This window comes from Jaculus jaculus, chromosome 16 (assembly GCF_020740685.1).
Source record: "Jaculus jaculus isolate mJacJac1 chromosome 16, mJacJac1.mat.Y.cur, whole genome shotgun sequence".
Classification (NCBI taxonomy): domain Eukaryota; kingdom Metazoa; phylum Chordata; class Mammalia; order Rodentia; family Dipodidae; genus Jaculus; species Jaculus jaculus.
Window position 1 is genome coordinate 761,554 of NC_059117.1, and position 26,311 is coordinate 787,864.

At 40.0% G+C, this 26,311-nt stretch overlaps 1 protein-coding gene across 1 annotated transcript in view; it reads left to right on the forward strand.

Moving 5' to 3' along the window:
* The window catches only part of Vps41 (VPS41 subunit of HOPS complex), a 160,264-nt gene that overhangs the window by 6,336 nt on the left and 127,617 nt on the right, over positions 1-26,311 (forward strand). The window contains exons 2-3 of the mRNA XM_004668846.3: positions 668-706; positions 24,789-24,896. Coding sequence (XP_004668903.1) covers positions 668-706; positions 24,789-24,896 — 147 coding nt within the window. The remainder of the gene's footprint in view (positions 1-667; positions 707-24,788; positions 24,897-26,311) is intronic.

The following is a 26,311-nucleotide window of genomic DNA, read 5'->3' on the forward strand; positions in this document are numbered from 1 at the left end:
AGCAGATTCTTACTTTCAGTGGACAGGTGAGAGATTAGCAGGATCAAATCAGTTTTTTTTTTTCTTTGTTTCCCATAGAGCAGCAAGATTCATTGTCTAGCAAGAAGGTAACTGTGTTAAGTGGCAGAATTTGTCTTAGAGTTAATGGTTAAAGAGCTCATATAAGTTTCACAGCCTGTTTGTACAGGATCTGACAGGTACCATTGTAGGAGAACTTATAAAAATCTGAGTAATGCAGCCATTTTGTCTCAACAGATTAATAGCACAATAATTTTAATGTAAGGGCTGGAGAGATGGCTCTATGGTTAAAGAAGTCTCACCATACAAATTGGCTTGTAGATAATTTGAGAAGGCAGTTTCTTTCTTTCTGAGATAAATGGATTTCCATTAGCTGAGAGCCTTACAGAACCCCAGGTGTCAAATTCCTGAGGTCATTTGCTCACCTGTTCAGTGTTTGAGGTAGGCCAGCAGCAGCTAGGAGTGCTGTCTGTCCCAGGGCCACCAGGAGTACAGGGTTGTGAAAGAACCTGAGCCTTGAGCACACAGAGTCCTCTTAGGTGTGGTTGCAAATGCCTTTGTCTAAAGCACAGGTAGAGCACAAGGACTTCTTTTCCCCTAGCACTTGGGTCTTTTTTCTTCTGACCATTTCTCTCCCTGTGCTTTGCAGGAAACTGGATCTCTTGAAGAATCTACAGATGACTCTGAGGTAGGGATTCATGAGCCTTCATCTGTGTGGTTATTCTTGATTATATCCAGCTAACTACACTTCACTCAGTCTGACGCCCAGGGGACCTGAGGATGGGAAAGTAGAGTTAAAGTAGATCCTTGGGAAAGAGCATTCTGGCTGTCTGCCTGTCTGTTAAATTTATTAGCTTGCAAACAAATAGGAAAAGAAGCAAAACATTTTATCTTGAGAAGTGTTTCAACCTGAAACATGTGGAAACTGGGAAAACTGATACTTTAAAAAGTAGTTTTAACTCTTCAAAGCCCATTTTTGTGTGTGTTTTTAAGATATATGCATTATAGGAATTGCAACCTTCTTTTTTTCTCTCCTGGGATTCTGAGACTGAGCCTAGAGACTCACGTGTAAGGGCTCCATTCTGAGTTCTACCTACAGCCACACTAACCCGACACTCATTCTTTTAGTGAACATGGCATGCTCATATATTCAGTACTCCTTAAGTATTTCCTGAATCATTAAAATTACAGCTTATTTCTTAAAAGAGTAAAAATCCCTTAAACTTGTTTGGAGTTGGGATAAAGATTATATCTAAGGGGAATAAATATCAGGGCTTTGAAAAATTTCTTTTCAAAACTACACATAAGAAATAAGGTTAAGCCTGGGGAGATGGCTCAGTGAATGAAGTATCTGTGACACTAGTGTAAGTCCCTGATTCAGCTCTCCACACTCCACATAAAAACTGGAAACTGTTAGCTTCTGTAATGCCATATGTCTACAGTGAGATAGGAGGCCAAAATGGGATAATTTCTTAGAAGTTGGCAGGCCAGCCAGTCTGGCAGGCACAGTCCTGAATAATTAGAGACTAACCCTGGAAGACAACGATTGACCCCAGTTGTCCCTGCCTCCACACATATGCCGTGGTATGTATGTGAATGCACACATACTCATGAACACACATACACACGTATATACATCATACACATGTGCACACATACCAAGAAAGAAATAATGTTAAACATAATACAAATTAATTAGCTTATGAGTTACATAGATGGAATGAAAACTAATGTTTTTTCTTCTAATAATTCATCCAGCTTAGGGGAATGAAAATATATCACGATAAAATGCAGGAATTTATACCAATGTGACTATATTCTTATTGTCATTATATGAATTTGTACCAGTGTGACTATATATTGTTATTATATGAATTCTGTTTACTCTTTTAAGGGATTGTGGGCTTCTATAGATTCCTCTAGACAACATCATATATATGACACTATGTTGTGGTTTATAACATATTCAGGATATAGGGTCTTTATTCCTTTGAGACTTCAGCTCTGAGTTTGCTTATAAGTAGGAAATAAGGCCTGTTTGCTTCTGATAACATTGAAAAACAACATTGAAAAACATTTCAGGTCACCATTCCTATTCCCAGGGTCACTGGTATAGGACACTGCATGTTTGAGCTCTGCTCTGGGATTTTATCTTACATGGGGGGATATGGACAACTACTAAAATCTAAATCTTTCCACAAATTCTTCACATACTAAATCGACAAGGAGAACAAATTAGAGGACATGTAACCCCAGCCTCCAGTGTCATTAGGAAGCGGGAATATTACCCACTATATGAGTGGAGAAATAAACAGCGGAGAGCAGCTGTGGCTTAATGCACTGAGAGTTAGGTGGGCTGAGTAGCTGAGCAGAATGTACGTAGAAATCGGCCTTAGAGAGGGGCTCTGTGTATGGAGCTATCACTGTTATATAGGGGCTGTATGTGTGTAGAGATACCTCTGTTAGAGAGGGGCTCTGTGTGTGGAGATATCACTGTTAGAGAGGGGCTCCATGGTGGGGAGATAGCACCATTAGAAAGGGGCTCCACGTGTGTGGAGATGTCACCATTAGAGAGGGGCTCCATGTGTGTGGAGATATCACTGTTAGAGAGGGGCTCCACGTGTGTGGAGATACCACCATTAGAGAGGGGCCCCACGTGTGTGGAGATACCACTGTTTGAGAGGGGCTGCATGTGTGTGTAAAAATTACCCTTAGAGAGAGGCTCCATGTGTGTGGGCATTGAGGAGATTTGTGGACATGGAGGAGTTTCAAGGAAGGGACTTAAAAGGATGTGGCACTGTGGTCTGGTGATAGTGCTGGACAGTGCTCCTTTGGTAGAGAAGTGGAAGTTATCCCTTAGAAGCTCAGCGGTGAAGGGCAGGTGCCCAAATTCATGCCATGGTAAGATGAGGAGACTTGGTTATTCTTCCCCACCACACCAAAAAGCTGCAACTTAGTAAAAAAGTACAATTCATTCTGTCCACATCATTCAGAACTGTAGAGGACCTGTGGTTTTAGGAGCAACTACTGGTATAATCCCAGGAAATCCAAGAGGTTTCCAGAGCTCCTATAGAATGAAGACAGAAAGTGTGAGTCTGGGTTTAACGGCAGTAGGCACTAGTGATCTAACTGTCCATCATTAGTTTTAGTATTTAAACAGACATCATAGCTAAGGTCAACTACTTTAAATCTGAAATTCAAAAAATCAGGCTAGAAAATGGATAAAAACAATTAGGCAGTTGGCCAAGTTCAAGGAAAAAGCTGAGTGAAAAGGTAGCCATTTAACATTGAAGAAACTAAGACCCAAAGAGTGGGTAATCATATATTATGGAACTGACAAGTGGGAGAAAGGGCTACAGCTCTGGGCTTCTGTTACTGTTTAAGCCTTCTAGCCCTGAACCTTTCTGGGATGGCCCTAAAGAAATGACTCAGCCTATGGTGTTTGGCTGTGTGACCAGGAGTGATGTTCACCTCCTCTGTCTTTTAGCTCCTCATTTGACAAATGGGGACTACAGCTTGCTGTATATGTTTGCTATTAGAATTAAGGAATAAATAAAGCATCTTATAAGGTGTCTATTACATGTTCTCATAAATATTAGTGGTCTTTCCATAATCGTTTTCATAAATCTTAGTGAGCTTCAATTTGTTTTCTATGTGGAGGCAGTTACTCATTTTCTAACTTGGCACTCCAGCCTGGGGTCTGGATCTCCTCACTAGTTCATTATGAGATGGTTTCTGTCTCAGATGTTTATTATTTATATACTCATATACAAATGGTCTTTTCCAGCTCCATCCATTTTTCCCTCGAATTTTAAAATTTCATTTTTCTTAACAGCTGAATTAATTTCATTATGTATAATGTCCCACATTTTCATTATCCATTTATGAGTTGATGGACATCTAGGCTGGCTCCTTTTCCTAGCTATTATGAATAGAGCAGTGATGAACAAGGTTGTGCCAGTGTTTATGTGGTAGGGTACAGTCCTTTGAGTATGTGCCAAGGAATGGTACAGGAGTCATTTGATAGTTCAATATTTAGCTCCGAGAGATCACACTGATTTTCAGTACCAATTTATGCTACCAGTAACAGTGAGTAAGAGTCCCCCACTTCCCACATCCTCATTAGCATATGTTGTCATTTGTTTTCTTGATGATAGCCCTTTTGATTAGAATGAAGCCTTTATTATTCTGAGGTATATTTCAACTGTTACTAGTTTCTCTAGACCTTTCACCATCTAGGAATGTTGTACTTTGTCAAATGCCTTTCCTGCTTTTATTGGGTGGCTCATGTCATTTCTGTCTATAAGTTTATTTATATGGTGAACTACATGTTACTGATTTGCATATGTTGACTCAACCTTGCATCCCAGGGGTGACACTAACTTTGGTATGATGGATAATCTTACTGTGCTCTTGAATGCAGCTTGCAAATATTCTGTTGAGATTTTTTGTGTCTATGTTAATTAAGGACATAGTGAAGAAACTGATTCACCATTGTTGCATTTAGCTTCACATTGTTTTCGGAAAACACCTGCCCTGAGCAAGAGCAGCTTATGGGAGGAAAGGGTTTGTTTTGGCTTACAGACTTGAGTGGAAACTTCATGATGGCAGGGAAAATGATGGCATGAGCAGAGGGTAGACGTTACCTCCTAGCCAACATCATGTGGATAATAGCACCGGGAGAGTATGCCAAACACTGGCAGGGGGAAGTTGGTTATAATACCCAAAACCCACTCCCAACAATATAGCATCTCCAGGAGACTTCAATTCCCACATTCCCACCAGCTGGGAACCCAGCATTCAGAACATACAAGTTTATGGGGAACTCCTGAATCAAACCAGCACATTCTGCTCCTGCCCCCATAAACTGATAATCATCCATGATGTAAAATGCACTGTATTCAGTCCAACTTTAAAACTCCCCATAGTTTTTATCAATCCCAGTGATGTTCAAACATTTCATAGCCCAAAGTGTTTTAACAGAGCTGTAATACCGAAAATAACAACAAAAAACCCCATAATGGCACAGAATAAACATTCTCACTGCAAAAGATTGCACTGGATGCAGCAAAGAAATATTCTACCAATACAAGATTTAAAACAAACAAGGCAAACATCAAACTCTGTTGCTCCAAGTCCAACAACTCTAGCCAGTGACATTTTTTTTTCTCTATGTAGTCTCAGGGTAGCCTTGAACTCACAGCAGTTATCCTACCTTTGCCTCTCAAGTGCTGGGATTAAAGGTGTGCGCACCACCACACCTGGCTCTAAAATCCAGTGGCAGTTTTTAAAGTCTGATAATTCTAACCACTGTTGAGTCTCTACCCCTCCACCTAGGCTGCTTACAGTCCTGGAAAACTTCATCCACTGCCAGTAGTTATCCTTGTCAGCCATTCCATAGTCCTGGCATCTTTATTGGGTCTCCACTACAACCCACAGTTCATCCTCATGAGTCTGTTAGGTCTCCATGCAGGTAATCTAACAAGCCTGCTTCACTCTGCCCATGGCCATTTCTGAAATATAAAACAGGGGAAAACGATGACATGAACAGTGGGTGGACATCACCTCCTGGCCAACATCAGAGGGACAACAGCAGCAGGAGAGTTTGCCAAATACTGGCAAAGGGAAGCTGGCTATAACACCAATAAGCCCTTTCCCAACAATCCATCACCTCCAGGAGATTCCAATTCCCAAATGGCCACCAGAACCTAGCATTCAGATAAGTTAATGGGGGCACCTGAATCAAACCACCATAACCAGTAATATGAAAATTCCATCCTTTTTTTTTTTTTTTTTGAGGTAGGTTCTTGCTGTAGCCCAGGCTAACCTGGAATTCACTGTGTATTCTCAGGCTGCCCTTGAACTCACAGTGATCCTCCTACCTCTGTTTCTCAGTGCTGTGATACGTATTTTTAAAAAGTCCTGCTTCTTGGTGTGTTATTTGTCCTAAGAACTGTGAAATAGAAGCAGCAGAGTTTTAGTCTACCATCAGGATCACACTTAAATATGAATGAGAAGGGGGTTAAAATTAACACATTAACAGAAAGAGGGGATCCATAAAGGGAAATGATTACCACATGTTGACTGAGGCATGTTGAGGTTTGTTTTTCTGATTGAGGGTTCCAGTGACCTTTTGTGATTCTTTATTACTTTTTTATTGACCATTTTCAATAAATAAATAAAATCCTACAGGATTTATTTTGATCATAATCCCCTCCCATTACTTTCCATTTTTTCCCCTTCTCCTCCTTCCCTTTTCACTAGTTCCTTTTCTATTTTGATGTTTTTTTCCCCCTCCCTTCTCCATCATCAGTGACAGAAGGTTGATGGGCTCAAGATTGTTTAGATAACAACAGCATGGCCATATCATGTCTAGAAAACAGTATTCAAAAGCACGCCTCCCCTTCTGGCTCTGCATTTTCTCATCACCTCTTCTGCAGTGTTACCTAATCAGAAAGAGGCTTTTTAATTTATTTCATTTTTTAAATTAATTGAGAACTTTACTGTATGTACATATTGCAAATTGGTCACATTCCTGTTGGATTATACTCTTATGTTTCCTCTCTCCCATACCCTTCCATTGAGGGGCCTTCTCAGTGGGGTTATTGGTATGCACTATAGGGTCATGAATGCACAAGCCAGTGTGGGATGGGAGCAGTGTTTCCGAGTACACGTTCCCATTCTGTACTCTCACATTCTGTCCAGTCCCTCTTTCACAAGGTCTCATGATTCCTGGAGAGCATGTTATAAGTCTCCTCTACTGTTGAGATATCTTATCAGTAGCTGCAAGAGGCTTTCTAAGTCAAAAAGTAAATCACAAAAATAATTTTTTTCTAACTTGATAGAACATCATAAACCATTTATTGATACTTAATTTTTTTCTTTACATGTATTAATTTTAATAAATTTATGACAACTAGTATCTAAAATAGTTATAATGTGCCCTTTTATGAGACTGACTATAGAAAACCAGAGCATGGAGTTACAGTGTTGCATCTTCTTGGATTGAAATCCTGCTCATTTAATTAACAAGCTCTCAGTGTTAACAGGCTCTGCTGATTATTGTATCTTTCAGGTATGGAGGTACTTTCCTCTTGAAGTATATTATATAGTTTATCTGAAGGCTGTAGGTTATTATTAAGCTGAAGTATATATTGTAAAAAGTATCCCTTTGGAACTTAGTAGAAACTTTCTGTATGTAAAATTTTTTAGTTTGTATTCCTGCCATTTGTTAGAATTGAAAAAAATAAACTTGTCTCTTTTGTCATGATAGATTTTTGAATATAAATTACAGTTGCACTGCTGAGAGAACAGTTATTTTCAACAGTTCCAGACTGACTCATTGATCATTCAAATATGTATTGAATCCTGGAACTCTTTCATGCCCTAGTATTCAATAAGGAACATATAACATAAACAAGCATATTAAATCTAGAACATATCAGATAATAAAGTTAGATAAAAAAATAACATTGGCTAAAGTGAACATGGAGTGGGCTGAGGAACTGTTGTTTTATTGCTGGTGGTTAAGGACAGTTTCTTCAGTAAGGTGATAATGTGTCCTTATTTTGGACATAGTAAGTCTAGTGCTTGAGGGAACAGGCCCTGTGTCAGGCAGAAGCTCCTGTCTGGCTTAGGAATAAGAATTGCTTGGTTCTTTTTTTTTTTTTAATTTATTTATTTGAGAGCGATAGACACAGAGAGAAAGACAGATAGAGGGAGAGAGAGAGAATGGGCGCACCAAGAATTGCTTGGTTTTTGAAGTGAGTCCTCACAGTAGAAACAATTAAACTCAGGAAAGCATACCTTAGCTTTAGATTTTCCTCTAACACTAACTCCATGGCCCACCAATCTTAGCCTCTCTGATCCTTATGGTATTTGTAGTCCCCAAAGATATTTTTGACTTCATATCCAGAATGTCTGAATGTGATAAGGACAAGTAGACCTTATGGTTGCTGATCAGCTGATTTGAGATACCAAGATTTTTAGAGCATGTGAACAGGACCAGTGTCACCATAAGGATCTTTTCAGGTGGAGGGGAAATGAGGCAGAGAGTAGGTGGTATTGTGGTGTGTGATGTCATGTCATGTAGTGGAGACTCCTGTCTGCTGTTTTGGAAGGTGCTCCAAGAACCCACAACCAAGATAATTAGGTGGCCTTCAAAAGCGGGGAAAGGATCTGTCCTCATACTTCCAGAAGAATGCTGCCCGAGGCAGCTTGTAGGAAATTTCCTATCCCAAATTTGTAAGACAAGGTATTTGTGTTGTGGGAGGATACTAATTCAGTAAATAATTTGATTGGATGACGTCGACCCTCAGTACTTTCTCTATGGCTTTGTTTTTCAGAGTTTGGGAAGTCACATATTTGCAAGCAAAGGAAAGTATACAGGAAATAGGTGTATTGAAATTAGTAATCATAGGGAGTATATTTGTAAAAGTATGTGTGTGTCTTTCTGATGATTGTTCTCACATATTTAAATGATGATTTCACTTGACATTTGTGCTCTCAATCTTTGCTATAAAAGCTTTCAGGCATTTCTTTCTGCAGGATGCTATGAAAAATCTAAATAGCTCATAGAGTTTTTTACATTCACAAGCCATTTGATTTTCAGTTGTGACCATTTTTAAATACAGTGACTTCTACTATTTTGTGTTGTGGTGGTTTGACTTAAGTGTCCCCATAAACTCATATGTTCTCAGTGCTAGGTCCCCAGCTGGTGGCAATTTGGGACTTGGAGACTCCTGGAGAAGGTGTGTTGCTGGGGGCAGCCTTATGGGTGTTATAGCCAGCTTCCCCTTGCCATTGTTTGGTACACTCTCCTTTTCCTATTGTGCACCTGATGTCGTCCAGGAGGTGATGTCCACCCTCTGCTCATGCTGTGGTTTCCTCTGCCATCATGGAGCTTCCCCTTGAGTTTGTAAACCAGAATAAACCCTTTCCTCCCATAAATTGCTTTTGGTTTGGTGCTTGTCATAGCAACAAGATGCTAACTGCAACATTTGCCATCATATTTCTTTACTTTAGAATGTAAGTATTTTCTTCAGTGACCTTACTGGATTAAGGACATCTCTCTGAAGGATACCAGTCAATGAGGAGAGGGGTGTCTGAGAAAGTGTAAAGAGCGATGGTGAAGAGGTTCTCTGAGAAAGCTTAAAGAAAGATGAGGGAGGGGCTCTGAGAAGCCAAGGGTTTAGCTTGCTGTCATTGTTCTTATTGCCTGGGGTGGGTGGGCAGTCGTGAGGCATTTGGCCTCTGATGGGTTGCTTTTAGGTGTTTCAGGTATCTTGGAAAGTAGAAAACTGTAATATTTTCTTTCCTATTTCTAGGCAAACAATTTGTGTTTAGATATGTTTGAAAACATATTTGGGGAGCAGGCAGTGCTGAGTCTCAATGCCTAGAGCTTGTGCATGCTGGGGGAGTGCTCTGTGGTGCACCTGCATTCCAGCTGGAGATGTCCTGCTGGGGAGGTAAAGGACATCAGGGGCTGCGCATCTTTGTGAGAAGTGTGGACCAGAGGCCTAACGGACACTCACTGTTCAGTTTCATGTTCTGGTAGAGAGCTAGGAAGTTAGCTTGGCATGGTCTTATAAATTTTGGGGCTGCATCACACACGCTGGTGATGCTTTTAGTAACTGACATTCACAAAGCCTTACCAGATGCTCTACCATGCTTTTGCTGTGTGGATAGTATATGCTGTGGTGTGTGTTATGTGTACATGAGTGTGTGCAGATGCACATACCCTGTGCTCATGCATGTGGAAACCAGAGGAGGGTCTGGTATCCTTCTCTGTTGCTTTTCTTTTTATTTTCCTGAAGGAGAATCTGTCTGTCTCTAAACCTGGAGCTTAGCCTTTTTCAATTAGGTTGGCTGACCAAGGAACCCCATTGATCCTCTTGTTCCCACCCTGCCAGTACATATTTTTATATGGGTGCTGGGTTAAAACTGAGATTCCACTTTGTACATTAAGTAGAAGTATCACACTGGAATTTTGACAGAAATTCCTAAAGCATGTATATGTTACATAAATTTCTAAAAGAAACTGGTATCACTCCGGCTTTTCTTCAGACTTTTATTGACAGGTTTTATGCATGTATATGTGTACATATTTTGAACATAATTCCCTCCTGTTACCTTCTTTTTCCCCTATCCCTATCCCCCTTACACTTAGCCCTTCTGAATCCTTCTTTTACTTTTAGTACTGAGCACTTAGTCATCACTTCTCAGCAGTCTGGATTTTAAGCTTTTTCCACCCCTTCTCCAGTGAGGTCCCTGAACCTTGCAGGGTATGATCCAGATGTCTCTATTAGCACTGAACACTCAGTCATCACTTCTTCTCAGCACTTTGAGTCTCCTTGGTAGTCATTCCAAGTGCAAACAGAAGCTTCTTCACCCCAAACTGAAAGCAGCACTCATTAATCTATGGCACACACAAATATTCTCAGGTAACTTGATGAGTATAGCGTAACCATGTGCAAACAAGAGCAGTGGTTAACTTGTCCAGCATACACAGGCTGTGTGTCCAGCTGACATCAGGATACATTATTTTAGGATTGGCTCCTTGGTGTGGAATCCAGTAAGATTTTTGGATAGTTCTTTGTTCATTTCTTCGCCCATGCTTCACACCCCTTCCTTTCTCCCTTCCCCCTTTGTTGGTAGTGATGAACGTTGTCAAGATATGTTGTCATCCTTCCTTAGATCTGTTATTGCATCTCCTGGATATTTTTCCCATTATTTGAAAACTGTTTCAGTGGGGGAATTTGGGTCAGTGACTCTTCTGACCCCCTGGGAAGTGCTCTTTGGGTTAAATCACAAGAAAGACAACACAGCCTCGGGATGAGGATGTCTCCTTGGTGGGGAGAGGAAACGTGCTGGAGGAATGAGTACTGCTGGTCAGCCCTCATGATCCTGTGTTCCTGCTTTGTACTGGCCATTTCCTACCTATTGGGCTGCTTGTCTAGCTGGCTGTCCTTGAGTCCTGAGTATAGCGTCCTGAGTATAGCATCCTTCTTCTCTCTCCTAATGGCATCAGTTGCCTCCAGAATTTTTCACTGGGTTGTCTTTTTTTTTTTTTTTTTTGGTAACGTTTTCCTGTCATTCTTATCCCTACTCAGGGTTAATTTCTTGGAGGGGGCAGAAAAGTGGTGTCTCTTCCAGTCTTAAGTGTCTGGTTCTTCTTTTCCTCATGTGGCCTGCCCAAACCATCAGGAACTACTCATTACTTTCCTGCCTTCTTGTCTATAATCTTTGCTAAACTTGTAAATTAGTTCTGATAAGAGGAAAGTGATAATTGACACCTGTATTTTGTTCTCTGTTGATGAAAACTTGCTTCCTCAGTATTATGTTGCTTTTTTATTGTTAAAATTATAAATATGTATACTTCACAAGCAACTGATTTTATTGAAAAATGATGAAGTAAAGATTTGTAGCTCTAGTTACATTTTATATATCTCAGTACATTTAAACTAGTTAGCATGTGCTAATGTAAAAATATTTTCATTTCCTAATTTATAGCAGCTTCTTTTCATCCAAAGGTATGTATTTTAAATAAATGCTAGAAATTAAATAGCTAAAAGCATATGAAGAAAATAATCTGAAATTAGTAATTGAGATTCACATATTTGGAAGAAAAGAAAAATGAAAGAAAAGGGTCAGTAGGAGGCTAGAAAGCAACTGTCTACAACCTGTTGTTCAGATCGCTTATGTTTTCTCAAGCAAATATAGTGTGTTGGAAATCCCATTAAAATGTGCCATTTTAACCTTGATTTTTGATAACTGCTTTAATTTTAATATTATTGTGAGTTTTTATTCTTCTGATAGTGCTGGCTGACTAGATATGTATGCATTTAGAATGTAAAATTGTGCAATTGCAATGTTTGAAAAGTAGTTAAATCTCCTTCAAAACAATAACTTCAAGAGCTTTTAACATTTTCCTTTTTATATAAATTATAGATAAATATAACTTTTTCTTAAAAATTAGTTTTGTAGGGCCTTCATTTCCTACAACCACTGAAAGGTGATAGAATGTCTCTTCTATAAATTCATCTATGATTCTGATTTACATTTGACATCTCCTCTTCCTCTCTGTGTCTTAAAACGAACATATCCCTGAAAGTTTTGATATCTCTATAGTTCCTGTGGTCGATGAACTGTGATTTGGAGTGTGAAAATCTAAATGGGGGTGTCTAGGAAAGCAAAGCTGCTTACTAAACTCAGCTCTGCTGTAACGACAGCTGTTTGTTTTGATTGGTCTTTAATAGGCATCCACAGTTTTGTTAGGTGAGGTTTGGCACAATGAAAGGTATAAACTTTGCTTCCAAGGATCTTGTGATCACTAAGGCATATTGAGAAGAAAGAAAAGGAGGGTTATGTTGGCTTTAGGGGGCGGAAATTGTCCACCTGAATAGCATAACTTGGAGATTGGTGAGGTTATTCCGTATGGCTGCAAGGAAATGAAAAGCTTATTTGCTTTTCTCATTTTTTCCCTCTTCTATATATTCTTATCGCTTTCCCAATATAAAATGAATGATGAGGGTTGATCCTGTTTATGGTGTGTGGCTTAGGGCATGAGGACCTTCACCTTCTTTTTTCCTCCTTGAATTGAACATGAAATTCTGCTCCTACAGGGCAAAGGAGAGACCAGGGCTTATGAAGTCTTCATATCTTCTGAATCTTAAATAGAGCATTGTTGTGGGTAAAGTGCTGTGGTGAGGAAAGCAGTCCAGAGACAAGAATCTCAGTTCATTTGATGTGGTTTTTAAGATGTTGAACAATGGCACTTATTTTTATAAAAGTAACATTTATTTTATAATGAATACAAGTATTTCAGAGAATACTGGCAGTATGTATTATTTGCTGTCGTCTTAGTGGTCACAGCAACCCTGTGCTGTGAGTCATGTTGTCACCCCTGATCTACAGATGAGGAGCCGTAGGAAGGGGATTGTTTCTGTGTTCATACATTTCATAAGAAAAGTTTGGATTGTGCAAAATGGGTTTTCTACTCTTTCAACTAATAAGCATTATGAGAACATTCTCCTTTGTTATGAAATCACCTTTGCAAAAAGTTTTAATGCCTGTATTTCATCTTGTGAAACTTCCTTTCCAGTGGGTCTGACTTGCACACTGGGCATTTGAGCTGGATCGTCTCAGAGCTGTGGGGTGGGGGGAGGAGGGGGGTGCATCTTAGTCATTGTAGGTTGTTTAATGTCATCACTGACTTCTGCCAGGAACAAATTGTTTCCACATCCTCAGATTGTGACAGTGAAAATGACTTCAGACATTGGTTTTCTCCTTTGGGGGACAAAAATTGCCTCTGTTTCAGAACCACTTACCAACATGCACTTTATGCTTTTAAAGTTATGCATAGGTATGGACAGAGGCCAGCTTGGTGAATTTCCTATGTAGCTAAAAATGTAGAGCCAGGCTATCCAGATTATGTTTGTCAGCATCGAATTTTAGCTGCTTTTTATTAATATTTTTCCATAATAGTAGTACTGCTTGTATAGATGCAAAACCCATAGCTGTCACCTCAAAGAGAATAAGAGATGGCTTATTCCAAAGCTAAATGAGTGACCATGGCCTGGGAAAGATATGTTACTCCTGATACCCTGTTCTAGTGCGGCAGTAGTTTCATGAAGTTTTTATAATACCAGAAAAAATAATCATAAATCAAAATACTTGTAAATATGCTGGTGGGAGCATCATGAAGGAGGATTATAATGGGGGGGGGTGTCTCTGCTGCAGGCTCCTGGTGCTCTCTGATGACATTCCTAGCTTCTGAGTTGGTGGAAGCTGGGAGTCTGTTTTTTTCTGAAATGATTCGCCTAATGGGATGGTAGGTCTCACACCAAGGTGGGCAATAAATACCTATCATAGGGAATAAAAAATAACCAGAGATAATTTGGCTCTGGACCTGCAGTATTCCAGCTCTCTAGAATCAGTTTTTATCAGTCAGTCTGCTTGGAAGATGTTTTTAACAGAGGTGCAGCGTTTTCTGGGAACTTCAGTTCACACTTGAAAGTTGAGAATTTACCAACATTATTTGCATTCATATAAGAATATAGTTGCTTATCTGTCAGCAGTCTAATGGAGACATTCTGGAAGTTTTGACTACAGATATTTTACTGTAGATTGATTCTATCATTTCCATGTGACTTTCTTAAAAAGTTTGGTCATTGAGGCAACTATAAAAACTCGGGCTGGAGAGATGGCTTAGCGGTTAAGCGCTTGCCTGTGAAGCCTAAGGACCCCGGTTCGAGGCTCAGTTCCCCAGGTCCCACGTTAGCCAGATGCACAAGGGGGCGCACGTGTCTGGAGTTCGTTTGCAGAGGCTGGAGGCCCTGGCGCGCCCATTCTCTCTCTTTCCCTCTATCTGTCTTTCTCTCTGTGTCTGTCGCTCTCAAATAAATAAATAAATAAATAATTTTTTAAAAAAACAAAAAACTTGTATTACTAGTGGAAACTTGATGTTAGCCTTTTAGCTTGTTTATAGAATTTTCTTGATATATCTTGACACTTTAGAAGAATCTGTCTTTCCCACCATATACTCACTTTATGATGTAAATAAACTATTCATATACTAAAAGTATAGCATACAATAAGTAATAGTTATGGTTGCTCTTTTAAGGAAGTAACATTCATTTTGTGTGTCTTGGGAATAGTTGCAGCATTACAAAGTTCATTGAAGGCATTAGTTTCTTGATTAATTTTGAACTTAACCCACAGGATCTTTTTTTTTTTTTTTTTTTGGTTTTTCGAGGTAGGGTCTCACTCTGGCTCAGGCTGATCTGGAATTCGGTATGTAGTCTCAGGGTGGCCTTGAACTCATAGCGATCCTCCTACCTCTGCCTCCCGAGTGCTGGGATTAAAGACATGCGTCACTACGCCCAGCAACCCACCGGATCTTTTTGAACACCCCTTTTCTTTCATCATGAATCCCTTATGCTTTTCTGGAAAAATTCAATATAATTTTACTAAGTTTAGAGATGTCCTATGTAATGCATGCACATTTAGTGATAACATGGTTTTAAGAAAATACGTAAATCCAGTGATACATAGTCTTTATTTATTCCCATGTTAAAAATATCTTGCAATGGTTAGATCAGTTCTTCAAAATATTCTTAGTTATGTTTTTTAGTTCCAATGTATGTGTTTTGATTGATACATATTATTAATTTCAGTTATACATTTAAACAGTTCCTTATTTATATGATAATAGTTTATTCCCATTCATTGTCTAACAAGTTGTAATGGAAAAGAAATAATTTAGTATTAATCATGAGCCATCTCTGAAGTGAATTGTTTATAATGAGAAAATATTTTAACATGCAGATTTTCTAGAATTCAGATGTTCTACTATTGGATCTTGATAGCTTTCAAAATATATATTGAACTTGTTAGAATACCAATTTTTAGTATTTCAGTTCTCCTCAAGGTAATTATGAGTTCTAGACAGAATGTCCTAGAGGAAGCAAGCCTTCATTTTATGGCTTCATACCCATGGTTGATTATTGATTTGATTTTTATTAACACTTGGCTTTCTCACTTTGGAAATTCAGACTGCATGAATTTTTTTTTAAACAATGAGAATTTCTTTTGAGGATGTTAGTGTTTCTCTATTGTATCTACCTTCAAAAACACTGTATATATATTAAAAGGATTTGCCCCTAGTCAGATGTAAATGATGACATAAAACCAAGTAAACTGTTCCTCCGATTAAACTTCCTGATGGTTCAGCTGAGGTACTAGTACTCAAAGGGATGCTGGCTTGGGAAGGCCTTCTACTCATGGTGAGACCATCTGTTGCCCAGCGGTGTTCACTGGCCAGTGGGCTTTCCACTAGCTTTATGTGGGCTTGATATGATGTTTTACCTTTTCCCCAAAGAATATCGAGAATAAGTTTATTTTTTTCCAAAATAAAGCAAAATTGAATTGAATAAAGAAATGGTATATAGAAAGGAAAAAATTCAATAAAGAAATAGTATCTAGAAAGAAAAAAAATTTTAGATACAATGCCTTTTTTCATTTAAAAATATTTTTATTTATGTGTGTGTGTGTGTGTGTGTGTGTGTGAGAGAGAGAGAGAGAGAGAGAGAGAGAGAGAAAGGGAAGGAGGGAGGGAGAAGGAAATGAATGTGTCAGGGCTATTTTTCTTTTCCTCACTGCAAACAAACTCCAGACACGTATGCAGCTTTGTGCATCTGGCTTTACAAGGATTTGAGGAATCAAACCTGGGGCAACAAGCTTTGCAAACAAGTGCTTTTAGCCACTGAACCATTTCCCCAGCCTGAAAAATTTAATTTCTGTATAAACAGTAATTATGGAATGTAATGGTTGGGCTGACCTGATTTAAATTTTCTTTTTTGTTAAATTGCTATATTTATTGAGGGAAGTACAGAGCCAAGGAAAGGCCCCCATGTGGCTAAAGGTCCCATGTGGAGGGCCAGGTAAAATTGCTGAAAGAAAAAAGAGAAAAGAAAGTTCAAGGAGTTCCTGCCATGTGGGGAGCTAGAGGGTATAAAAGAGCCCATGTGGAGAGTTAGAGCTAGGGGGCCCTCCTGGGCTCAACCTGACTGGGCCTGGGCTGGGTCCCAGGCCCAGCTAAAGGAAAAACTCACAGCTGGAAGTTCCCAAGTGGGCAGAGAGCCTTCCCTCCCCTTGAAAGGGTATTTATAACCTTATGGTGATGGGCTATCTTCTGGCTCAGGTGAATTATAGGGATAGCTGGTTTGTTAGGGCTAGGGGCTGTCTCAGGAAGAGACAGGCCCTGATACCAAGTTCTCGGGGATGAACTTGATCAACTACAATGTTTAAATCCTGTTAAAGACCTCCCTTCTAGGAGGGGTCCTGGTTGTTTGTGGAAAAAAAGGTCTAGGGAACTAGGTAAGAGATAAAGAAGTTAGAAAATCTTTGATTTCTAGCAAGTGCAAACTTAGCTGCCTTTTTTACCTTCAGGGGTCCAGTCACCCTAACTGCACCCCCTCACTCCCCCTATCATTGAAAGATACTCTACTGCTATTAGAGGATAGGGGCGATGACAGCTGACCTGAATTTGGTGCTTCCCAGCACCCACAATAAGCCAGGCACAAAGTAGCACCCATGTCTCTAATTGCAACATGTCTAAGGCAACAGGAGAATCTGGAAGTACACAGATGAGTTAGACTGGCACGTTCAGTGGGAAAACAGCAAGAGAGACCCTGTCTCCATGGGGTGGAAGAGATGCTGCCACCTTGAGGTGGTCCTCTGACCTCCACATGCACACCATAGCATATGAGTGCCACCTCCCTTCCCGCACAAATAAAAATAAAAAAGAAAATGTGGTTGCCATCTCCTCCCCATTTGTTTTGGAGAAAGTGAGAATTGACCTTGTGTATGCTGGGTATGCCTGCCACCACTGAGCTATATCCCCATCCCTTTTTCAGTTTTTGTTTCAGAACACAATTTTGATAATGTAACAGTATTGATGTTTAACTCACTGTGTTGTCCAGGCAAGCATTGAACTTGTGATCTCTCACTTTACCCTCTCATGTAGCTCAGATTATAGGTTTTGATCACTAAACTCAGTTGACAGATTTTGTAAGTAAAGTTCATGTCTTTATTCAGACTAGGTTGCAGTCAGGTTCACATTGCTGGCAGAAATCACCTAACAAAGAATAGCTTGTGGGAAAAAAAGGGTTTATTTTGGCTTACAGACTCAAGAAGAAGCTCTGTGATGACAGGGGAAAATGATGGCATGAGCAGAATGTGGACATCACCTACTGTACAACATAAGGTAAACAATAGTGGCAGGAGAGTGTGCCAAACATTGGCATGGGAAACTGGCTATAATACCCATTAGCCCACTCCCAAAATGCACTGCCTTCAGGAGGCTTTAATTTCCAATTGCCATCATCTGGGAAGACCAGCATTCAGAATACGTAAGTTTTGGGGGTCATATGAATCAAAACATCACATTCTGCCCCTGGCCTCATAAACTGATAACCATCCATGATGTAAAATGCAATGCATTCAGTCCATCTTTATAAGTCCCCATATATTTTTTTAATCAATCCTAATGATGTTCAATTATCCCTATAATCCAGGGTCTTTTTACTGAGCCATAATACCAAAAAGATCCTCCCAAAACCCATAATGGCATAAAATAAAGACTTATGCTGCAAAAGATGGCACTGGGCATAGCAAAGAAATATTCAACCAATATAAGATGTACAAAGCAAACATCAAACTCTGTAGCTCCAAGTCTGACAACTCTAGTCAGTGAAAAGTCTCCAAGTTCAATAATTCGAATCACAAACAAGTCTCTCGAGTTCCAATTCCACCCCTCCAACTGGGGTACTCACAGTCCTGGAAAACTTCATCTAGGGCTGACAGGACACTCCTTTTGCACTCAGGCCCCTTCAAAAGAGTCTACATTCTTCCTGTTGCCCCAGTGCAGGTCAGCTGGCTTAATCTCAAAGGTAATTTCATATAATTGCAGGTAAACAGACAGAAGTTCCAGCCCAAAGATTTCATTGCTGTGCCATATCCCTCTGCTCAGACCAGTCCATTTCTATGTAAACCAACCCTGCACAAGTTCTCAGGATATGGGTATAACAGCAACCTCTCACATAAACTGCTTTTAGCCCAATCCAGGCAAAGCTCTTTCTCACCTTCATAAGCAAAACCTAACAGTTACTGTATTCGAGTCTTTCAACTCTGACCAGAATAGTCCATCAAGCTGTACTTACAGCACTGCAAGGCATCTCTTAGGCCAAGGTTTCAAATCCTTCTACATTCCTCTTAAAAATCAACTCCTTCCAAATTCCTCTTGCAAATCAGTTCCAAAAGGGCAAAGCCACACAGTCAGGTGTCTAGCACCAATCCCACTTCTCTTGTACCAATTTACCTGTTGTAGTCAGGTTCACGTTATTGGCAGAAATCACCAGACCAAGAGCAGCTTTTGGGAAAACAGGGCTTATTTTGGCTTGCAGACTTGAGGGGATGCTCTATGGTGGCAGAGGAAATGAAGGCATGAGTAGAGGGCACACATTACCCTCTGGACAACATAAGGTGGATAATAACAACAGGAAAGTGTACCAAACACTGGGATGTGGAAACTGGCTATAACACCCGTGTACCCACCCAAAACAGTACATCACCTCCAGGAGGCTTTAATTATCAATTGCCATCAACTGGGGAGACTAGCATTCAGAATACCTAAGTTTTGGGGAACAGCTGAATCAAACCACCACATACTGTAACAGTGGTATGTGATAAACTATATTAGTTTGTGAAACAAAGATAATAACAAAATAAGATGTGAAATTTGAAATATATTTGCTGTAAGCACTGAAACAATGTTTTCTTTGTTCTCATTACTTCAAATGGTGAAATGAAAAGCAAAGTTTATCATTCTTGATTGTCTACAAGTTCATGTTAGCATCATTACAAGGTTTCCAGGACATTTACAAAAGGATATGATCACAAAGGTAACACAAGATCTCATGGACACTCACCCTCCAAGGACGTGTTCACATAGCTTACTCAGTACCTCAAAGGATGCTCACCCTCCAAGGATGTGCTCACACAGATTACTCAATACCTCATGGATGCCCACCCTCCAAAGACGTGTTCACACAGCTTACTCAATACCTCACAGGTTGTCACCTTCCAAGGAGGTGCTCACACAGCTTACTCAATACCTCAAGGACGCTCACCCTCGAAGAAGGATGTGTTCACAAAGGCAACAAGTTACTGAACAGCTTTTTGTACTGAGAGTCTTGTTTTGCTATTTCTTAAATGAATTTTCCTCCTCTAAGTTCAATGCTTAGTAAAGGTGACCAGGATGTAACATGGATTTTCAAACAGTTCTAGGGTTTTATAGGATGGCTTAAAGGATTTTTATTTAATTAACAGTGTTATACACTTAGTAAAAATCCATCTTAGTTGAGACATTGATTCTTTTTAAAGGAAATTGGCAAGTTTTTCTGTGTGAGTAAAGGTCACTCTACATTTTTGCCCAGCAGCAAGTTCCTATCTACTTGTTCTACTCCATTCAGGTTGTCATAGTTATTGTCATCTGTCATGTCAACTCAGCATGGTGATGGTTTTATTTGTAGGATTGTAATAGTAATAAAATTTAAGAAAGAATATTGATGTTTTTATTAACATGGGGTTATTTACTGTGAAAGTTTAAGCTGCATGAAGGTCTTTTTTGTGTTTATTTTTTAAAAATATTTTTATTTATTTGAGAGAGGTTAAGAGGGAAGGAGGGAGGAAGAGAGAGAGACAGAGAGGGAGGCAGGGAGGGAGGGAGAGAATGTCCGTGCCAGGGCTTCCAGCCACTGCAAACAAACTCCAGATGCATGCGCCCCCTTGTGCATCTGGCTTATGTGGGTCCTGGGGAATCGAGCCAAGGTCCTTTAGCATTTCAGGCAAGCGCTGTAACTGCTAAACCATCCCTCTGGCCCTATTTATATATTTTTAAATTAAAGTGAAATTGTGTATTCTGCATGATTTTTAAATCTTTTAAATCTCAAAATAATGTAATGTAGAGTTTACAGCAGCAGAATGTACTGCAAGATTATAGTTTTGAATCACTTTCTGCTTTCTTTGTTTATGGTAAGGAGTAAAAAAATCTTTAAAAAATCACCTGCATTTAACTAAACATAAAAAGATACCTGTCACAAAAGCATGAGACGCTACATCAAGTGTCTAATACTGGAGTCTTTATTTTATTTATGGTTCTTGAAACCTTGAGTGAATGCTTCAGTGAATTGAGTTATAAAAGTATTTACTTTTGTGTATTTATGTGAGAGAAATTACTTAGTTTTCACTTACAAATAAGGCAGGCAGGCCTTATTTACAGTGACTTTATCTAATGGTCCGTGGATGAGTGCTTTTATGCAAAGTAGTCAAGGGCTAGAATTAGCTTTTCACACTGGATGCACATTTGACATGCAGACTTATGCAACATGTGGCAGCATGTTCTCAGGACTGCTGCTCAGGATGCTGTAGTTAACACTCACACCTAGGTCTGTGCCCCATGGATGCTGACTCTGGCTGGTGTCTCTTCTGTTCTGCTTATCAGTTCCCTTTTGTTGTTGTTTGTCTTATCAGTTCCAGTTCCATGTATGGCAGCTTTTTCAGTTTGAGCTGACTATTGTAAGGTGTCCTTTCATGGCTGTGAAGGACTTTTAGAAAGCTGCTTATTTTCCCTCTGTTTCTCGGAACATTCAAAGCATGTCCGCCATCTCTGTGACTGTTATAAACCACCAGTAGCTCATATTGACTTGAGTGTGGTTTGTGACAGCTCATCAGTATGCATGGAAGGAATGCAGCTTGCTCTTCCTCACTTTGGTTAACAGTCTGTGTTTGCCCTCTGACGCCCTCGTGATGTTCACTTCCTACTATGCTGTGCTGGTGGCCTCCCCTCCATACTGAGTCGTGGCCAGCCTACTGTAGAAGTAAACTGCAGCCTCTCAGGCTCTGTCTTCTGAAGCATAAATCCTTCCATGGTGGGGCCAGCTCCGTGCTTTGAAACCTCAGGGAAAGGCCATGAGGCAGAAATTGGATAGATGCCTCTACCTTAGCCAGCACCATCTTGACAGCCTTTGAGTGAGCTCCTGTGCAAGCAGATGCTGTGACTTCAGTCAAGTCTCCATAGCTGCAGCCTCTTCGTAGCTGACACTGGGTCTGTAACCCTGTGGAATCTCCAACAAACCACCTAGCAAAGTCACTGCAGGTGTTTACCAACAGAAACTATAAAGCAGTTCGTATTTATTGTTGCTTTTGTGTTAAAGCTTTATGAGCATATGGAGGAAATTGGCTTTCATGATGTCATTTTTCAGTTTGGTTTCTCTCCTGTCCCCTCTCCCTCCTCCTTACCCTCCATTGTTTGATTTCTCCCCTATTGTCTTCTCCCTTCTTCTTTAACTTTTAACTTATTAAGTTTTGGCCAACTTTGTTATGTAGTAATAGGTAACTAATGCTCCCGGTAAATAAGGTTGAGGACATTTCTTATTGATCACATGCTGTTATTTGTAGGCATAGCAATTGCAGAGGCTTCTGTTGTGGTCTACAGAGTCATTTCATAGGAGAGTGGATAATGTGATGTGTTATAAGACATTTATAACTGCATTTGATTTTTTGGCTTTATCTTGATCCACTGTATATATTGAAATTGATGCATTTTTTAAATATTTTAGATTTATTTATTTACTAGAGAGAGAGAGAGAATGGGCAAGATGCCCAGGCCACTAGCCATTGCAAATGAACTCCATATGCATGCACTACCTTGTGCATCTGGCTTATGTGGGTCCTGGGGAATCGAACAGAGGTCCTTTGGCTCTGCAGGCAAACACCACAAGGTTGGCCCCTGGGACACACTTCCTCCAGTGAGGCTTCACTTCCTAAAGGCTCCACATGATTCTCCAACAGCACTGCTATTTGGGGATTAAGTGTTCAAACACATGGATCTATGGGGGACATCTTACATTCACACCACTATATCTAAAGTTACGATGCACTTGAAGTACAGTTTTTATCTGTGTTTGGAACATTATGGTATCTCTAAACATTGCTCCTATTTCTTCTAATTTTTCCTTATCTGTTTTAAAATCTCTTATGTGTTAGAGATGTTTAATGAACTATATGTTCTCTTAAGTAATAATAAAATAACAAATGTTTTGAAAGTATTTGAGACTGTTTCACTGTGTTCCACATGTCTTAGGCTTTTTATCTATATTTTCCATTCCATTGTCTTCTCTGGACTTCCCTTGATGTGTACATATGTATATTCCCTCTTGTCTTCTGAATTCTTGAAGTTTCATTAAATTATCAACTTTTTAATTTCAGTTACATTTTTCAGTATTAAAATTTTCATTTGAGAAATTTTTATTTTACTTCCTTTTTTAGATTATAAAATCCTTTTCATCAATTTTTATTTTGGTTTGTCTTTGAACTACCATCATAGTTTTATTTAAAATATTTTTATTCTAATTATAATATCTAGGTTTGTTTTCTTTCCCCTTCCCTTTCTCCCTTCCCTTTCCCCTCCCTTCTCCTCTCCTCTCTTCTCCTCTTCTCTCTTCTCTTCTTTTCTCCTCTCCTCTGTTTTCCTCTCCTCTTCTTCTCTGTCTCTTCTCTTACCTTTCTCTCTCTCTCTCTCTCTCTCTCTCTCTTTCTTTTCCTCCACTCATCCCTGTCCTTCTTGCCTCAGTCTTCTAAGTGCTTGGATTGTAGGTGTCACCCACTATACCCACTTCCTTGGGCTTATGTTTACAGTTCATTTTCTTGAGTTTTGGTTATTTATTCTGACTTGTGATATGCTGTCTTGATAATTTGAGCCTTAAGTATTGTAAGTGAAAATTACAACAGGTCCCCATAGGTTTTTTTTTTTTTTTTGGAGGTTATGTGCTGGATTCCAGTAAGGGGTAAACTGAGTCCAACACCCATTGACATTTTGGTAAGTGTTGGTGTCCTCTGTGGACCAGGATTTCAAGTTGTGAGCCTGTGGTGTTCACTGGGATCCACTTCCCTGATGTTTCTGAATTGATTTTTTTTTAAAGATTTTCTTAATCTGTTTTATTTATTTATGTGAGAGAGTGAGAAAGAAAGAGACAGATAGAGAGAGATTGAAAGAAGGAGACAAGAGAGAATGGGCACACCAGAGCTTCTAGCCACTGAACTAGCAACTAGCAACTGAACTCCAGACACATGTGCCACCTTGTGCTTCTGGCTTGCATGGGTACTAGAGAATCGAACCTGGATTCTTAGACTTTACAGGCAAGTGTCTTAACTGCTTAGCCATCTCTCCAGCCCTGTTACTGAGTTCTTAATTCCTTCAGCAAGCCAGAACATTTAAGGTATACTTTTGAGGCTTGCTGTATAACTTTTTAGCCTTATACCCTATGCAGCTTTATACACTGACACTTGTCTATCAGGGAACTGTAGTTGTGCAGCAGGACTATCTCTCTGCTTTTTCATCCCATCATGACCTTGGTTCTTAAGGTTTTCAAGTTTGTCACTCTGTTCTGAAAGGTGCCAAAAGGGTTACTGCTATTTTTCTCCTACTTCAACTGTGGCCATTTTCTGCACCAGGGCTTGGGGTCTCAGTTTGCTAAATCCTTTTAGAATGATAGTGTCTATGGAATGCCACTTCAAATCCCCTTAGTGTTATACTTTCCTGGAATCTTGGCCTTTCTAGTTAAGGTTGCTGCAGTAGACAGGTGATGTTCAAGGCTTTCCATTTATTTTGGGTAGGGGCTTTGATGGAGTTTTAGGATTCCTTGGGAGGTAAGGATCATGCAGTGCTGTTTAACAGAAGTGTCAGTGAGTAGATTATTTTGGTGGATTCCTATATTGGTTACCTTTATGTTACCACAGTTTTTGGTATGTGAAATTTGGATTTTAACTTACAGATGTAAAATTAAACCTTTCAAATCACAGTTCTTACAGCTATCATAAATTTAGTAAAGTATGGCTGATGTTGGTATTGATTACTACCTGTATTCCTTGACCACAGGTTGCAGAAGAAGCTCTGATGCCATGCCCAACAGTGCAGTTCAACCCGTAGTCAGTGTGGGTGCAGGAGTGACATTGAAGATCACTCTTGGCACCATATAATTTACTCCTCCAGGGTAGTTGGTGCACCCAGGTGCAAAAAGAAACCTGACTCTTATCCAGTATCTGTAGTTGTAGATATTGACAGTAAATGATGGAGCCCTCTTGTGTCCCCCCTCTTTAAAAACAGATAAATTCACAAGGGATATCATTTTTTTCTGCCTTTCATGAAGGAAGAGGAGAGTGAAGAGGAACCCAAGCTGAAGTATGAAAGGCTTTCCAATGGAGTAACAGATATTCTTCAGAAGGATGCAGCGAGCTGTATGACAGTCCATGACAAGGTAAGGGTGCTTCCAGAGGTTTTTTGGGTGCTCTCCCTTGCTACTGCAACACTGTCCAAGCCAAGTATTGGCCAGTGCCCTTAGCCTATTTGCAGACCAAAATTACGTTATACCATGAAAATAAAGGCCATGGTTTCAACCATTTCTCTCTTCCCTGTGAGCCTGGACGTGAGTGTTAGTAAGTCCATAAAACAGAAATTGCCACCTTACCCACTAGCTGCATGCCAGGATACCTCCACCTTGTACCCACATAATTCCTACTTATTTCATATTTTGTTCCACTGAAAATATATTTCTGCACTCATATAGCACTTTAATGAATGTCTGTTCCTCTTATTCTAAACCGTCTCGTGGAAGGCCCATATCCTGTGGCTACAGCATCATCATAGCTGACCCCATCCCATTGTCCTGTCTCCCAATTCTATGCCCATTTTCAGTATTTGAATACTGGTCTTAAACTTCATTCCAGTAATTTCCCTGTTAAGAACACATAATCTGAATGGTATAGCTGGGGCTTGAGGGGTGTGTGTGTGTGTGTGTTTAAGAGAGAGGGGTTGGGGATAGAGAGGAATATATTTATTTTTAATACTTTTTAAAAAAAATTTATTTATTTATTTATTTGAGAGCGACAGACACAGAGAGAAAGACAGATAGAGGGAGAGAGAGAGAATGGGCGCGCCAGGGCTTCCAGCCTCTGCAAACGAACTCCAGACACGTGCGCCCCATCGTGCATCTGGCTAACGTGGGACCTGGGGAACCGAGCCTCGAACTGGGGTCTTTAGGCTTCACAGGCAAGCGCTTAACCACTAAGCCATCTCTCCAGCCCAGGAATATATTTATTAGGCACGAAAAAGACACCTGAAAGTTGGGGTGGGCTGTTGAGCTAGATAGGGCAGACACTCAAATAGTGCTGGGCCACAAGTGCTATGACCATTATACGTTGTTTTCCTTGGTACTTGCCCCTTAGGGAGATCTTGTGGGCTTTTTCTTATGCTTGTTCTGTCCCTTTCATAGATCCTCCATGTGCAGGGATTACCAGTCTTCCTGCCACTTGCACTTCTTTTTCTTTAGACCCAATTTTCCTGCCACATCTCCACCCTGGGAGCCAATGCTGGAGCTTATCCTCCACATGCACACCATGGCATGAGCATGTATCACCACTCACAACAGCTAACACCTTACAATTTTAACATGAATTCTAACTTACAGTTGTAAGATTAAGATATAAAAACTACTGCCTATCTACCTGTACTATCCTCTTTCAGCAATGGGGTTTTCAAGGTTCTCATTTTTTCCACTTTAAACTGGGGTGGGGAGAGAATGGGGGGCATTTTCAAACCAAGCTGTTAGAGCCTGCTCAGCCCCAGGTGATCAGGCTCACTGTGGAAGCAGCACCCTTGCTTATCTCGCCAGCT